This window comes from Ambystoma mexicanum, chromosome 12 (assembly GCF_040938575.1).
Source record: "Ambystoma mexicanum isolate Mex_15411 chromosome 12, UKY_AmexF1_1, whole genome shotgun sequence".
In the NCBI taxonomy this organism is placed as follows: Eukaryota; Metazoa; Chordata; class Amphibia; order Caudata; family Ambystomatidae; genus Ambystoma; species Ambystoma mexicanum.
In genome coordinates this window covers 526975422-526993143 of record NC_090936.1, presented here as the reverse complement: position 1 = coordinate 526993143, position 17722 = coordinate 526975422, and the positions used below count along the sequence as shown (strand labels likewise).

General features: G+C 44.9%; 1 protein-coding gene across 3 annotated transcripts in view; it reads left to right on the top strand.

The window, feature by feature from the left end:
* The window catches only part of LOC138513745 (scavenger receptor cysteine-rich type 1 protein M130-like), a 490460-nt gene that overhangs the window by 73519 nt on the left and 399219 nt on the right, over positions 1 to 17722 (top strand). For all 3 annotated transcript variants that reach the window (XR_011281805.1, XM_069628827.1, XM_069628828.1), the window contains exon 3: positions 9774 to 9938. Coding sequence is in view for 2 of the 3 variants with exons in the window: in XM_069628827.1 (XP_069484928.1) it covers positions 9774 to 9938 (165 nt within the window). In the remaining variant the exon portion in view is untranslated. The remainder of the gene's footprint in view (positions 1 to 9773; positions 9939 to 17722) is intronic.

Below are 17722 nucleotides of genomic sequence, written 5' to 3'. Positions count from 1 at the left end.
GCTGATGGGTGTACCTACCGTAGTGTCACGTAAAAGGATAATGTGCAACGTGAAACTCTCAGAGATGTAAGGCCATATTATTAAAGCACAAGTATTTTCTACATGTTTTGAGAGAGGAGATAGTGATAAGAAAGGGCTCTTAGGCAGGTTATGTTCTTTGTATAATGTTTGGGCTTCACATGTGGATATCAGCTCTTTGGAGACCACAGTGCAAAATCAAGAAAGCTATGAAAAATATGTTGCGAACGGTTGACAAGGAAAACGCAGTGATTACTGTTGCAACTACTGTGAATAGTGGCAGCTTTATCCATTACATGGTTAATAGTGTAAAACTGGCCAAATATATTTAAATATATACCACCATTTAATGATGATGCGTTGAATGAAGCTTGTCTTTTATTCCCGTCCAAAACTGTATGTAATAAACGTTGTTATTCTTGCAACCTTGTGCACTACTTTTTGCTCTTTGGATTAATTTTTACTCATTGCAGGTTTTGGGCCTACCTTACACTACCATTCTCAGCCTTTCTTCAGGGACTCTTAATAGAGTTTGGTGGGTCCTGGTTCTGAGCTTGACTGATATTGGATGATAGTTTGAAGATCTCACCATGCCTTAAAGAACCACAGCTAAAATTACATTTGTTTAGTTAGTCTATACAGGGAGGCACACAGGGTTGAAAGTGTTAAGCCCTATGGCCTAGTCCATGGCAAACTTACTTCTACCAGGATATTACCCTTCCGGGCTATCTGCCTTCTTTGTGTCCCCTCCCCACTAACTCAATGTAAACGTGTGCCTAGCAGAACCTCCTCTACCATCCATTCAGAGATCTGGCTCCCTGAAGGCTCCTCAAACACCACCTTGACAACTCGCCACAAGCTTGTGCCTCTTCCCACCATTCACACACGCTTTGTAGTCTGGGTGGGCATTGTTCTTCCTCCAAACTCCTGGCCACTTCTTGTCCTCTTTACCACCTTCTTCTTCTGCTCCCCTGGTCCTCCATTCACACAACCACCTCGTGTGTGTCATTTTCAGGCTACCCTCTACCTCCTCCTCTCCTTCCCTCATCTCTGACTGTCTGCTATGCAGGAGTGGTGTGCCATCAATGACCTCTGCCTTAATGCCAGTAACACTGATATTCTCCTCATCGGAACACCCGCTCCCTCCTTTTCTGCTGCTCTTAGGCCGGCCTCTCTTGGTCCTCTCCCCGCTCCCACCTGCAAAGTCAAAAACCTCTGGGTCATCTTCGACTCCACACTCTCCTTCTCTCCTCACATCTCTGACGTCTCCACAAAGTCACACTACCAGCTACACCTCCTCAGAGGTATTCTGCCTTTCCTCTCCTTCCCCAGAAGCTCACTGCCTCCAGAGATCTGGTTCTCACTAGGCTGGACTATAGCAACAGCCTCTTTCCTAATCTGCCTGCCTCTACTCTCCGCCCTCTGCAACTCATCCAGAACAGGACTGCGAGACTTGTCCTTGGCCTCAAGCCCAGGGATCGTATCTCTCAAGGACTGAAATCTCTGCATTGGCTCCCAGTGGCTGCGAGGATTAAGTTCAAAACCCTCTGCATCGTCCACAAGGCCTTCTGTGGCCTGGGTCCTCAATACCTCCAACTCGCTCTTCCTAAATATCTTCCTTCTCGAGCTCTTCGCTCATCCGCCTCCAACTCGCTCATGCTCAGTCGCTTCTCCAAGCAACGAGTTGGTGGTAGATCTCTCTCCTCGGCTGGCGCCTCCCTCTGGAACAGCCTCCCTGCCTCCCTTAAACTTGAGGAGAACCATCTCCAGTTCCGGAAGGACCACAAAACCTTTCTCTTTGCTTCTGCCATCTCTCCTCCTCTCCTCTGCTCTGCTGACCTCTTGGCTGAATCTGGTACTTCACTGGCTACCTGGACACCCTTCTGATCCCGGGCTCAGGTCTCTCGCCTGCCAGCGTCACACACCTGCACTGCCCACCTGGCAACCCGCGCACTCTGGGACTGTTCTGTATCCCTTGCACTTGCCGCTTTCTGGCCTCTATTTATTTTATTTATTGTTATTATCTACTCCGATGTACTGCACTTTCCTTTCCTCCCTTCCCATGCACTTCCGCGATCTGAATGACACCTGTCCTAGTAGGATCGTTGTTTGTCCCCTTGTTCCCCTCCCATGCCTTATTGCACCTTGAAACACTTGTGTATAGGCGTGTTATAAATGCCATATCATATCATGTAGGTCTTACTCTCTGTTCCTGCTCATCTGTCACTTGTTTCCCGACCACCTCATCCTTGGATTTTACCTCCTCCTCATGCTCCTGTAATCCTTCTTTCACAATCACCTCATCCTCAGATCTCACTCACACTCCCTCCTTCTCTTTTTATTCTGCCAATTCCTCTCCCTTCCTCCTTCTCTTTTTATTCTGCCAATTCCAGTCTCCTTTGCTCCATCTGCCTCTCCCCTTTTCAAACAATTCCCAAACTCACTCCTTCTCCACCTCCAAACTCCCACACCTCTACTCATGTGTGGCTTCCTTCTGTGTGCGTGTATGCCCTCACCCTGCGGTGGACTCTATCTGAGGGTTGGCACATTTAAATGGTTTACTTTCCTGGTGCAGGTTTGGCTGATTTCAAATATATGGTTAATTCTTGGTGTTTTGCTTATGGAACGCAGGTATTTTGTATTCTCCAAAGCCGGTCTACCATGTTGGAGTCTCATGCATGAGCAGAAACAGTGAGGCATTGCAGTGTTCACGCCAGGTTAGGGCTTCTCCGCCAGTTAAGAACTCGCTGTATTTCAGTGCCGATAAGAGGCTATGCCACCAGGTGTGAACTGCACCTGCTATAGAACAAATATCGTCTGACTACAGGGCTTGAATGAAAGGCCCCACAGAGCTGTTACCATCAGCACCACTCATCATCTCATTCAAAGTATTTTTTTGAATCAGTTGTCTTGATTTAACAAATGTGACAAAATCCTGACCCTTGTCTCAGTTGTTTGGGGCGGGACCAGAGTTTTTAGCTAAACAACCGCTGGGCACTGCATCAGGAGCAATTGGCAGCAGTGTGGCACCCAGCCCCCATGGTCATCCTTCATGACACCCTTTCTGACAGACATGGGACATCATCACATCTTGGTCTGACAACAAATCTGGAAGCATAATTGATCTTGTTTCTTGATTTATTGCTACTCCATTCTTAAGGGTCAAGTTAACTTGAGGGATGCTATTAGCTGATCTGTCTGTTAGCATTTTCATTAATGCTCATATATAGACAATATTGCTTTGGTATCTCTTCTTTATGCCATTCCTGAGTTGAAAACGTGTGCAGAAAACTACAAGGATGTTTAGGGTCTCCTACATCAAAGACAGCTGGTACCTGTTAGTGAGAATTGGCATGTTGCTGTTTTTTTTAGTCACTTGACAAAGTTTGTGCTTTTCCAATAGCTCCTCACCCACTTTTCTATCAGAAAACGCATTCTATATATTTCTACTTAATCCTCTCTATACTCCTCTTCATCCATTACTTAACACAGTTTTCACAACACCAAAGCCACTATATTATATCTTTATGGTTATCCCTGATCACATGACACATTCCCTACAACCACATCTGTACAGGGTGGTACTCAAGTAGTGGGTTCAGGGATGTCATTTCACCAAAATGCCAGTGCTATTTGAATTGACATCACACAGCCCTTAACCCCCTGATGACATCACAGCAAGTGATGTATTTTGACCCCACACAGAACGTGGCATCACAGGAAGTGATGGCAAACGACCTTCAGATTTTTCAGATGTGTCTAGCACCCGTGTTTCCAGGCGCTCTCATTTCAGCCAGTTGTAAGAACCGAGGCACAGGGGGAGGCATGATTTGTCCATGATCATACATTTGGGGAATGTCATTTTCCAGTTCAACGTGAGGTCTTTATGTAAAACATACATAATGCAGTATTTGTAACAGGGTAACCGAAATCTCTAACGCAGGCTACAGCTAGTGTATGAAACATCTATAGATCAATGGATACAGAAGTACACGTTATCTGTGATGTTGCTGTGTTAAACAAGCCAAAAAAAGCACTGACCCGGGAGGCGTGCACTGCTGTTTATCCAGGAGATAAATGCTGCACGAGCAAGGCTTGAAAATTAAATCATTGACCAGGATTTAGTATCAACAAAATTCCCTGGTTATAAATGTATCTATGAGTCAGCTACCACTACGATAGAAGAAACCTATTAGACTGGTCTGCGTGCACACAGAGGAACGGACCAGATAATGTTATCTTTGCTGGAGTATAATACCTCAAAAAGGTTCTTTCAATATACCCAAGACCTCCCATAGTTTTTATTATCTAAGCGTAATACTGGTTGTCAGAGGACTTCAAACACCCCCACCATGTAATGTAATATAATTTCTGCGTACATAAATCCATGTCAGCACACAGTTTTTTTAAAATTGAGAATGAGTTGCTTCTCACCCGGGGACTCACTGGCAGACTTCAAGGTGTGCACTGCACATTACACATTTGTCAGACTCAGTGGTGCACAATGGCTTAGTAAAGAATTCGGCAGCTTGCCTGCAAGCCATGCTTTGGGGGCCCCGTAGGATCCTTAACAAAGCACAGGGCATGCCACACCCCGTGCCGGTCCGGACCACCACGTGTGAGCAATGTCCATGATGATTATGCTGCGCAGGTGCATGCACTACTGCAAGTGAAAGAAGTAAATCTAATGATCAAAGCGTAATATAAAAAGAAGGGGGCGGTGCCGGTCCACAAATATACCAGCCACCAGTGGTGGCTGGTGAGATTTTGTTTTTGGAGGGTGTAAATATTTGCCACAAGTATGTGATCGCGACAAAGCATAGCGAGGGAGCCCGTATTAACAAAAATTGGGTTGGGGGGTTAAGAAGCTTTCTTCTCCCACCCCTGAGAAAATATTTTGAATGATGTGTTAAAATGGTGCATTGCACATCACACTTTCTGTGAAAATGTGGGTAAAAGACCAACAATTTGGGTAAAAGGACAACAATTGGTTTTGTAGGGTGTATGGTTAATCATGAAAAAAGTACAATAGATGCAAGTCACCAAAAGTGCACAGGGCATTACCCAAAGCATTATCATTCCAGTCTGTGCAATATGTGCCAGAATAAAAAACATTTTCATTCTGGCTGTGCCCATACATTTCCAGGCTGGCTCCACCAACATATGCTAGTATTGCTATATAATACCATAATCATGTCCACGTTAAGATTTTCTTTTATAGTATGATTACTGGCACTCGCCACAAAACTGGCTCTACCAATTATGCCAGTACTCCTATGTAAGAATATACTCCTGTTGGTTTGGCCATTAAAAGTGACATGTCACAATATGAATACCATTCCAAACTGGTTCCAATGTAAGCCAGTCTAGATCCATAAGAACACCTAGCATGCTTGATTCATCATAGATGCTCAGTTAATAAAATGTCATGCTATAGTCAAAAATATACAGGCCGCTACACCAAAACATCAGTCTAGTGAGGTAACGCTACTTATCATGCTTGCTTTTTTAAAGATGCTGAGTAATAATTGCCATGCCACAGTAAGCAATGGCTTAACCCACCAATCACTCACCCGTACATCCTCCCTCACATTCACTCACACTGGATTCACCACACAGGCACACACCAAACCCCACCTAGAACATTCAAACCCACACTACCACACTCATACACATTTACCCACCAGTCTCTCACTCACACCTGCTCCTACATCCACTCATTGTATTCTCTACACAGGCACACACCCACCCACCCAGAACATCCTGTGCCCCCCCTAGCCTGCAGGATCTCTACCTTTACCTCTAACATTCCGTGTTATGTGGATGACACACAGCTCTCTTTCAGGCTACACTCCTCCTCGCTCATTCCTGACTGTCTATCCACGATTCAGACTGGGTGTGCTACTAATGATCTATGCCTGAATGCCAGTAAAACAGATCGTCCTCATTGGAACCCCTGCTCGACCTTCCCACTTTTTCACTGGCCTGCCTCCGTTGGCCCTGTGCCCTCACCTAACAATGAGGCAACAAATCTTGGGGTCCTCTTCGACTCTTTCCTTCTCTTTTCTCATCTCAGACATCTCCAAAAAGTCCAACTACCAAATGCACCTCCTCAGAGGTATTCTACCTTTTCTAACTTTCCCCCAGAGGCTCATCACCTCGAGAGCCCTGGTTCTCTCTACGCTGGACTATTGAAACAGCATCTTTCTTTTCTCAATCTTCCTACTTCTACTCTCCGTCCTCTACAACTCGTCCAGAACAGAGCCGCAAGACTTATCCCTGGCCTCAAGCCATGTTACTGTATCTCTCCATCGCTGAAATCCCTGTGCTGGCTACCCGTGGCTGCACGGATCAAGTTCAAGACCCTCTGCATAATACACAAGGCTTTCTGGGGCCAGGGCCCGCACTACAATGCTCTCTTCCTAAATACTCTCCCTCTAGAGCCCTCCGCTTGTCCTCCTCCTACTCTCTGCAGGTTAGCTGCTTCCACAAACAGAGATTTGGGGGTAGATCTTTATCCTCTACAGGTGCTTCCCTCTTGAACAGCCTACCTGCCTCTCTACATATTGAGCCGGTGCACCTTAAGTTTTGCAAACTCCTCAAGACCTTCTTTTTCTCTTCCTCCTTCTTTCTCCCTCTCCCCTGCTAACCTACTTTCTTTTCTCTCCCCCTCCTTCTCCTCCCAAACTCTGTTCAGTTTTTTTTTGCTGACTGGTTGCCTGGTTCTCCTCCAGAGCCTACAGGTACCAGGCTCCCCCACCAGTCTCTTGCACTTGCTTCCGGGCCGCTGCACATTGTTCAATATTACTGCACTTTCAGCTTACGCTGCTTCAGCAGGGCAACCTGTCTGCACTTAACCCAGGGTCCTGCTGGACCGGATCCTCTGATCCTCCCACCCTCCCTCCCGTCTCTGCACCTCCGTCTGTATATATGCATGACCGAAAGGTACTGGGAACAGTTACTTCATTTGCCCTCCCCCACTGGTTTTACACCCCCCCTTCCGAGGTTGGTCTCAACTGTACCATTTCATGCACTTGCACTAAGAGAAATGTCATCAGGCATTGTATGCTAGTTTTTCTGTTTGTATCATTCGGAATCTTCAAGGCCTAGGAATGATTACTGCATTCCCTTGTTCCCTTCCCGCCTTGAATCGCTTTGAAGCACTTCACCTGTGTATAAGCAGTATATAAATAAAAAATAAATAAACATTCAAAACACACCATCAAATTCATACTCATTCACACCTTCTCTTACATCCACTAACTGGTTCTCTACACAGGTACACACCCACCCAGAACATTCATTCAAAAACACAAATCACATCACAGCACTTCTCATTCACCCATCAGTCACTCACACCTTCTCTTACATCCACTGATTGCATTCTCTACACAGGCACACACCCACCCACCCAGAACATTCAAAAACACATCACTTCTCATTCACCCACCAATCACTCACACCTTCTCTTACATCCACGTATTGCATTCTCCACACAGGCACACACCCACCAGAACATTCAAACACACATCACATCACTTCTCATTCACCCACCAATCACTCACGCCTTCTCTTACATCCACTGATTGCATTCTCTACACAGGCACACACCCACCCACCCAGAACATTCAAACACACATCACATCACTTCTCATTCACCCACCAATCACTCACACCTTCTCCTACATCCACGTATTGCATTCTCCACACAGGCACACACCCACCCAGAACATTCAAACACACATCACATCACTTCTCATTCACCCACCAGTCACTCACACCTTCTCTTACATCCTCAAATTGCATTCTCTACACATACATACATCTGACACGCATTTCACACAAGCAAGATACACATCATATTTTTTTAAAAAAAGCTTTATTACCTTTTTATTGCAGCTTCGGTCCATCCTTCTAGGCCACCGTGGGCTCCTCCGTGCTGCTCACAAACAGGAACCAGGAAGCTGTGAGAGGGTCCAGGTTCCTGTATGCGAGCTGCAACAAAGCCGAGGGAGAAGGGGTTGAAGCTGAATGTGACATGTGCCACATGTCACGGTCAGCTCCAGCCCCTTCTGAGTGCCTCCCCGGCCCAGCCTTCACCTTGATAGGTGAGGACCGGGCCGGGAACCCACCACCCCTGGAGTGACGGTGTCCCTGCACTGCGACAGGCCCTGCCAAACCAGGAGCTTCAATTGTTTGTTAAAAAAATGTGGGGTTGCAAGGGGGTTCCCAGGGGTTGCAACTGTGGCCCCCATGGGCCGCAGCTGCGACCCCTGGTGATCCCCAAATTACGTCTCTGGTCAGGAATCAAATAAAAGCATGGGGAATGTAATACAAAAAATATAATGAGTGAGAATGTGAGTGGCAGAGTGTGTGAGATAAGAAGGAATGCGTGTGACTGTCTGATACAGATTATGTGAATTGGATGAGTGAGAGAGTGCAAGTAAAATCATTGATGCAATACAATAATTTAGGTAAATTATATAAGTGAATGATTTTGCTGCTAATACTGGCCCAGATTACATGAACTGCCCACGTGTTAAAGAATTTTGTGCTGGTCCCAAGTTATTTGACGCTGGCATCTGAAAAGACTGACTGGTGCTACATGTTATCTTTGCACTGATCTGTTGAAGCAAGTATAATTTTTGCACAGCTCAGTTTGTGCAAATGCTATTTCAAGACCTCTTTTCGTTGGTGCAGAGTTTTACGATCTGCTGAAAAACTGCCGAGCACTGTGTCACTCGATATAATCTGACACCCAAGGACCTCGCAGTTATTCATAAAGTGCCTTATTTTCGTATTTTCTTCTGCGTTGGGACGACTTGTATACCCAACTGGAAGTTTATTGCTTTTTCTACTTTTGTATCTCTGAGCGGATTGTTTCTGTTCTTGTTCCTTTTCCTTTCTTATATGCTTCTTTGTTTTTCTTTGGGGCTCATTACAAGACCAGTGGTAACCGTGCCGGTAAAACCAGCAGGTTGCTGCCGGACTTGTAAAATCTACCGGCGCCTGCCCTGCCGGAAACACCGAGGGATTACAACCTCAGCGTTCCGGGAAGTCAGGTGCCTGGAATTTTAAGTCCCAATTCCCATCTGAGTCCCATTGGAATCAGTGGGAATGGGTATCACGGTAGCACCGGCACTGTTAATAACGCTGTCAGTGATTCTGTGAAACTCGGAGGGCGGGTGCAGATCCGCATGCCAGGTCAGACCCTGGCGGGTGGAGCGGCACCCGTCCGCAGAGTCTTACTATGCCATTCAGGTAACAACTATGCCGGTAGGTTTACCAGCACCGTTGTTACCGGACCGGCATGGTTGTAATGTGTTTGTGTGTGTAATGCTTAATGATTGTATTTTTATTTATTTGTTTATGTTCATTATTTATTCACGCGACTTGGATTTTATTTAGGTGAGCGCGCTGATGCCTTAAGGGCTTGTTTGCGCTATATAAAAATAAACAATACAATACAATTAAGCGTTTTCTTTCCTTCATTTTTTCTCTAAAGAGTCTTCATGCACTATTGTAATGGTACTCATTACTGGGTACTATTGTGCCTTCCTTACCCAGTAACGCTTGATCGATGTTTCTTCCATACAATAAAGAAGAAGGTATAGAATTAATCAAAATCAAAAAGTGGCTGTATCTTTAAATTAATACATATATATCACTGCCTGTGACAGCAACTACGTGTGCATCTGGACCAGTTTCATGCTTTCCTTGCAACAAAATGCCAACATGCATTCATTTTCTTACAGTGCTCCCAGAGAATTCTGTTGTGGCTTTTTGTGCCTTTCCTTTCACCTTTAACGAGAAGAAGTATTACTCTTGCACCACAGATGGGAGGACTGATGGAAGGTACTGGTGTGCCACAACTAACGATTACGATGCTGATAGCCAGTGGGCTCTATGTACAGGCTCAGGTGAGTTTCATATTCAGTGTTGCCAATCTCACGTAACGTATTAGGTTGTGTCATCATATGTCTACAGGTAGATCTGTGGATCAGTGGATTCATGCATCCAGTACATGGATCTGAGCTTGACTGCATGTTCACAATTTTGAATCCGAGTAGGTCGACTAAGCCCTGTATCCATATAATTAGTGCAATTGAAATGGGTAACGTTTTCTCTGTTTATAGGGTCAAGATACCCAATTAGGGGTAAAAGTATGTTCTTCAAATGCACATTGTGTTATTTCATCTCATTGGACTTTATACCATGCTGCGCTAACATTTGCGTAGCCAGTTAGAGCTATAGGGCCTGACAATGAGGGGCTGGGTCTGGGTAGTGGAGACAAAGGAAGCATGCAAGATAGCTTTGCTGCTGTGCTATTGCATGCTGCTTGGAAATTCCCACTGTGTGGGGTCTATTTCTAGGTGGCTTGTGTTGAGAGAACCTGGAGTATATGTGTCAAGAGATGAGCCATGTACATCTATTGAGTAAGGATGCATTCTTTGGGGCAGTGATTTAGACACTGTTGGGTTACATGTGATGGCTAATGTATTTAGGAGGGGATGGCCAATTGCTGTGAAGCTGTGGTCTAGTTGGTATGCAAATTATGTGGTGGAAACTACCATTTGTACCAAGGGCAGTCAGTGGAGAGCATTTAGAGCATCTTTTAAGGTATAGCAGTGGCAACCTCCTCCTAGAAGTGGACCTTGTGGTAGGGCCACTGTGAGGACAAATCTTGGAGCGCCCTAGAGTGGGCTGGATTCTGTGACAGCAGACAGCTTGTAGCACCTGGTCCTAAACCAATGTTTAGCAAAATAGGTGAATCCAAACAAGGTCAGTCAACAGCGGGAACCAGAGGGAGGGAGATAGTGCCAGGTGAAACCCTGGGGTAGCCAACACTTGGGAAAATCACAGTTTAGCAAACAAATGTTGATATATCCCAGAACCTTCAACAGTGGGGACCCCATGAACGAACGCAGCTTAATCACAGGGGAATACCCCTGAGCAGATCAGTGGGGCACCTAGGAACATAATAGTGTACAATAGACCAAAGAAAGGAGCAAACTATTCTGGGTCATCTGTGAGCTAAGATACGGTGGGGCATGTAGGAGTTAAAGAGCTGTGGAGCACCCAACAATGCAACTGCAGTGTGATGCTTATTGTGCGAATTCAAGCAATACTGGGTCCATAATACGGTGGCTCATCCTCTTACAGAAGGTCAGAGTGTGACACCCACTAATAAAATGCCCTGTGGTCAGGCCATAATGGTGGTAAGCTATCGACAGTTCCCTTGGGGCATGACAGTGCCATGTCTGGTCCTTTGATGATTGTTTGATCGGGTTGGTTGCAGTAAAGCTGTTCGAAGGGCCTTCAAGCTGCAGTTTAGTGTGGGTTCTGAGTCTGAGGTCAATTCTTTTCTGAGCTCTTGGAAGTTGACCTGCCCTAAATTCAATATTTGAGCCATCCCTTAACCTCAGCCTTCTTGGTGGTAATCCATATCAATATGTAGGAGGGTTGCATTGGTTTGGTGCCCATAAGCTGCATTGGATCTCAGTTGCAAGGGACTGTAAGGGCCTATGGCAGTGATTTCAATAAAAGCAGCCAGTAAAATGGGTGTAAATGGCAAAGCAGATTAGTGTTAGTGTAAATGCAGAAAAGAGACAGTAAATTATGTAGTGCAGGTGGAATGCCACATTGAGTCATAATAGCAGTGAATTAGGCCTTCAATGGTTAAGCAAAATGATTGCAAAAAGACTGTGGATTCAAATTGAACTGTGCACACATATAAAGTTATAAGAATTCCATCTGTGTGAGGTTGCACTGAAGGAAATAACCCAGATTAACTAACTAACTACCCTGATTAAGTGATACCCGAGTAACTAATTAGTCCTCCTGATTAACATTGCAATGCAATGTCCGTGAACACGGATGGACATTTTGTCTTATTTTTTTTCTCTCTTGTCGTTCCATGGAAAAGAAATATGCGCTGTAAAATAAATGAATGGACTGTCTTTTTGCATTTTGAGGCTTCTTTGTCAGTGCAGGAAGGAGGAAGAGATACATACTAACTCCCGTAGGTGATTGGATAGTGGGATCAGGAGTCTAGAAGTTGTTAAAATACGTCAGAAACAGAGCAGTTTTAGTTTTGAGTGACAGGCAGGGTAAATAAATAGGGATGAGCTGAAGGGTGTGGGTTCTTCTTCTTTCTGCCGGCTACTGAAAGGGAAGGAGTGCAGAAGCTATGTTGACCTGGTATTGAAGTCTGCTGGCAACCCAAGGCTGCCTTTTGGGAGCTCAAAAGGGCCATGCAGAGTTTGCAACACTTCAGCGCAGATAAGCAGAGCTGAGGGGAGCCACATAGATAAAGCACAGATACTTCAGAATTCCATGTAAGTGACGGTAAAGTTGAGGAGAGCCTTGAATGAAAGTGAATTATCTCTGTGACCAGATAGACAGGAATAGCTCATTAATATCAACTGAGTCATTGTTTTTCTTTCGCAAACTGTGAACCAACGGGAAAAGAAATGTTCTGCAATGCATGTTTATATTTTGCGTCTTAGATAACCGCGGCGGTGTCAATGCTTTGGTAAGCGTCACCAGATGTATTATTATGAAATGTAATATTTTTGTTTCCTTTTTACAAGTGACATGGTCATAAATAATAATTGCAGCCACGAAAACAAAGTTGGTGTCACCATTTTTTTAATGTCTCTGAGGGTTATTCTTTAGGTGGGGGAAGGTAACTAGGAAGCACCGTAGTGCCCACGCCACGGTGGTAAAAAGTATTTACTGCCAGAGGTAAATAAGAAATAAAAGGGGAAGTATAAAAGCAAGCTAGAAAGTTGGTGTGTTGTGTGAGTGTGTTCAGATATGCATGGAAGCTGAACAGGATCTTTCAATAATATACGCTGATGTCGTAGATAAGTCATTGACACAATCTATACACAATTTACAGCAATATTTGTTTCCTTCTAAATGTGCTAAGACTGGGTGTGCATGCCTACAATTAACCCAGGAGTACGACGTAGTTATAAAAAAGGGGAATGTTTGTTTTATCATATAGGGCAGTGTTATGAATATGATCACCACTAATTTACCACCACAATAAGATATTGCCATTTTACTGCCAATTTACCACCATACTAAAATACTGCCAAGTTAGGAAATAGCCCAAAGAAAAAAAAACCTACAGGACTGATTAGTTATAGATTCATGAACAGCCATGTTTTCTGTGTTTTGTGAAAGGTAAGGTGATCCTGCGCTGTTCAAATTCTTCTACAAGTTAGTTCCAGAGTTTGGCTATTAAAATTTGGGGAGCCACCATGCCCCTTTCTGAGTTATCATATGGTTGTTTAGAGTATGTTGCTGCTGAATACAAGAGGCCTTCTCATGTGTTATGGGATGATCTTTCTTCAGATTAATTTGGCTCCAGAAGGGCACTGTGTGCGATGCAGAACACTTTGAAGTATGACATGATATGATATTTTATTTGTATTTCACTCATACACAAATGCATTTTTCTTTGGACTGGTGGTACAGTGGGCATTCGCAGTGATGCTCTGATGTGGTCTAGTCTGTTGTGTCTCAGCTGGGCAGTCTTTCCACTGTGTTCTATATGTGATAAAGGTTACTTAGCAAATAATCCAGAATGCCATGGTTTATGCTGTTTGCAATTAGTTCTTGATAGAACCAGTGATATGACTGTGAGAATTTTGTGTGGGAATGTGAGAAAGGGTCTGATTGATCACAGGTGGAAAAACACTTCCTGAACATGGCATTGATTCATGGTTCTAGAGTTCTCTGTCCATCAGCTCCTCTTTCCATACATTATTGACCGTGTTCAATGTCGCCAGGCAAGTTCTCATCTCTGTAGACTGATTGTTGGGAAAGGTCTGGTGTTGGCAGTGAAATTCATGATATTCATTGTGGTCTGGTTGCGTTTCAAGTTGTCTCTAATAATTCATGAGTTCCCTTGTGCACAGTACCTTGTGAATTTGACATTTGTGTCCATGAATTTGGGCACCATTTGGGTGTTGTCTGCATAGGTGTAGCAAGTGAGTTTGTGTCTCTTGGCGAGCCCACCGAGTAGGGTCACAAATATGTTGAAGAGCAGGGACTTCATCCCTGCGGTGCTCCCCAAGTTGAAGTAGCCAATTTGTTGAATGTTCTACCCTTAAGGAGGGAAGTCATCAATAGTAGTACCAATTTGCCCAGTATTGTTTCCTGCATCATTTTATTAGTGAGGAGTGGTTCACTGTGTCAAACACTTCTGAGACATCTAGGAGCCTAGGGGCCAGTGTGAGTTGTCATCCACATTGGTCTTAAGGTGGTCCCATAAGGATGGGAGGGCTGATTCTGTTACTCCTATGAGTCTGAATCCAACTTGGACATTGTCCAGCATGCTGTCTGGCTCCATATGTTCCAGGATATTATTATATACATAGCTCTCAACTCTTTTTTATTGAGAATTGTATTTTGGCTATCTGTCAGTACTTTGTGTTGATTGGGAACTAGGTGAATTAGGGATGAATCTTACTCTGATACCGTTACACCCCTCAGAGAGTGTACAGAGAGTGACAGATTCATTGACACCAGATCAGAAATGTGCCCAAATTAGCAAAGAGACAAATAAATAATTGCCCATATCTCATATGGATGCCTATTATGATCGGAGGAAGTCTATGACGTCTAATGGAAAGTCACAAACTATAAGTTGAGTAATGCAGCATAGTGTTTCATTTTACATAATTTCATAGATGTGAAATTCACCAATAAGTTGAAACATAAAGTAATCGAATATTCATTCTAGGTTAAATAACTGGGAGTGGCTGTTTATCAGCACATGGGTTTGCAGAAATCCCTGCATTAATATGCATTAATAGAAGAACTGGATAGGACACACCCATTTGGAAATGTGCTTCTCCCCGCAACGCTGATAGAGAGAGTGACTAATAATTCATGGGAATTATATTTATAGTATTTGAAAAATACACAATTAATGCACAGTCGGGAGAGTGCTGTCAGGTGAGTTCTGTCTTCGCTGTCCCTCACTATGTTGACATTCCACCCTGACCTCTATTCTACATCGCAAGAACCTCCAGTTGCCTTAAACTCTGCTGCTGGTAAAAACTACAGCCGTGATAGGCCGATTAACAAAGTTCATTCTTTCACCTGCCGCCTTACCCGGAAGAGTACAAAAAAGGTGGGCCCGTGCAGTCGGCACACGCGCAGTCGGGAGAGTGCTGTCAGGCGAGTGCTGTCTTTGCTGTTCCTCGCTCTGTTGGCATTCCGCCCTGAACACTAATCTACATCACAAGAACCTCTAGTTGCCTTCAACTCTCCTGCTGGTAAAAACTACGACCCATTATAGGCCCAACGAATGAAGTTCATTCATTCTATTGGCTGCCTCAGGAAGGCCGGCCTCCTCACACAGAAGAGTACAAAAAAGGTGGGCTGCATGCAGTTGGTGCATGCACAGTCGGGAGAGTGCTGTCATGCAAGTGCTGTCTTCGCTGTCCCTCGCTGTGTTGGCATTCCACCCCAACCTCTATTCTACATCGCAAGAACCTCCAGTTGCCTTAAAATCTCCTGCCGGTAAAAACTACAGCCCGTTATAGGCCCAACGAACAAAGTTCATTAATTCTATTGGCTGCTTCAGGAAGACCTGCCCCCTTACCCGGAAGAGTAAAAAAAAGGTGGACTGAGCGCAGTCGACGCGCTCGCAGTTGGGAGAGTGCTGACAGGCAAGTGCTGTCTTAGCTGTCTGCACGTCGGCGCGAAGAGTGAAGGAGGTTCGGGACAGGAAGTAAGTTTATTCAGCATACATAGCTGTGACTCTGTTCTGCTGCCAGTCACTTCCCCCGAGCTTGCGTACTGGGGCCGGGGCATGCTGTTACCAACCGTTGCACAGGTACTTCTCACACTGGTGCACAGTAAACTATAACCAGCAACCACATAAACGTGGTATATTGACCACCTGACACTTATCCCATTTACCCTCGAGAAACTTGCGCTAAGTGCATCCTGCGCAATATCATCAACATGAAGACTAAGCCCATATGCAGGGCGGGGCTACCCAGTGAATCAGTTAGAATGGGAAAACGAGCCCGCAGCCCTATAAACACATGAAAAACACAGAAGGATGCACCCAAAACCAAAAAGGGTGAGAAAGATCACAGGGCTAGCGGTGGGGCCCTCTTTAACGCACAGCCTAATATTATGGGATTATTTATAGCTGTGGACCAACCTACTACTCAGCTGACACACAAAAGTGCCTCAACCATTCTTGCTCAACTTGATGAACTAAACAAGCAGTGCAAGCCGAAGTCTTGTTCCACTACAGTAAATAACCATCATGCAGATACGATTGCTGAACCCGGCAAGCAATTGTATTGTTTGCTGCAGTCCTTCGACAACAACGGCTCATTGCTAAACCTATGCAGGACCCTAAGCGTAACTCCCTCAGGTCCACCATCCCTGCTAGTGACAATAACATAGGGGGTGAACTTGTCAAGCAGCCCTAACTAGGAAGCACTGGCCGCTGACCTAAAGGCCTCTGCTGAAGCAAACTATGAGGCAACGTGTAAGTCGCATGGCAATCAACATTGTCCTGAGATGGATTCATTAACCCCCCTGCTGAAAGCTTTGCTATCTAAAATTGAATCTTTGTTTGCCCTTTGCACAGTCATGGCAACAGACCAACACAAATTGAAATTGCCAATGACTAAAATAGCTCATATCATCACTAACAAACTTGCAGTGTCTAAACCCTACCTACTGGGAAATCATACTGGAGATGATCAACGGCGGGTCCGGCACTACACTTGTCTGGAGCTTCGGAAGTCCTACCTGATATACTGGTTGAGGGGGTAATGCCAGGGTGCGAAGTGTAGCCGGAGTGAGAATTTTGGTTTCCTCAGATGAATCAAAAGTATCACTGATGTCTCAAGATTCAGTAAATATTGCAGCAGGGAATGAAGAGGATGCTTTAGAAGCGCTGTGCACCGAGATTTCAATGATGAAAAATGCCCCCTCTGTCTCCAAGTCTAGAAAATGCAGGAGGGAGCAGACCAGGAACAATCTCTAAAGCACAACACTATCTATGCCTTCGAACAAGCCTAGTGGCCCAGCAAGGCCCCCATGGGCAGCCGGAAGTACATCCCTTAAATAATCAAAAATGTTTTCAAAAGTACAGACCGATAACTCAAGGTGCACTGTGGCCTTGCAAGGGCCTATGGATAAATGGACATACCTAAGGTCTGCGCCCAGTTTGCCTACTGACGTGGATGATAATGGGCACAGTAACTTTCAAGTAGGCTGTAATGACCGACCGAGAGTCCAGACACCAAGCCAAGGATGCACCCTGCCCATTAGCCCAACTAACATACGTGGCTATGATTTCACTGAAGGCTACCATGGTCAAAGCTCTTATGGTAGACTTACCACTCGACCGCCAACCAGGAGGCCCCTAGACAGAGGCCCCCAAAAGCCTTTTTTGCTTGTACCCTTGATAGTGCCCAGGGTCAGTGGCCCCTACAGTTCCCTCTCCGGTAACATGGTAAACGGCCCCATAAGGTTGGGTTCACTAGCACAACTATAAGTGATACATATAACTGCACTTAGCCTGTTCTTAAACTGACTGAACCTCCTGTGGATGTGGGCTACGATACCTTGGCTGTCCTCGATTACCTCAGTTGACATGTTGCAATTGGAGATTCCTAAATGGGACAGTCAGACAAACTGGGTCTTGATACGG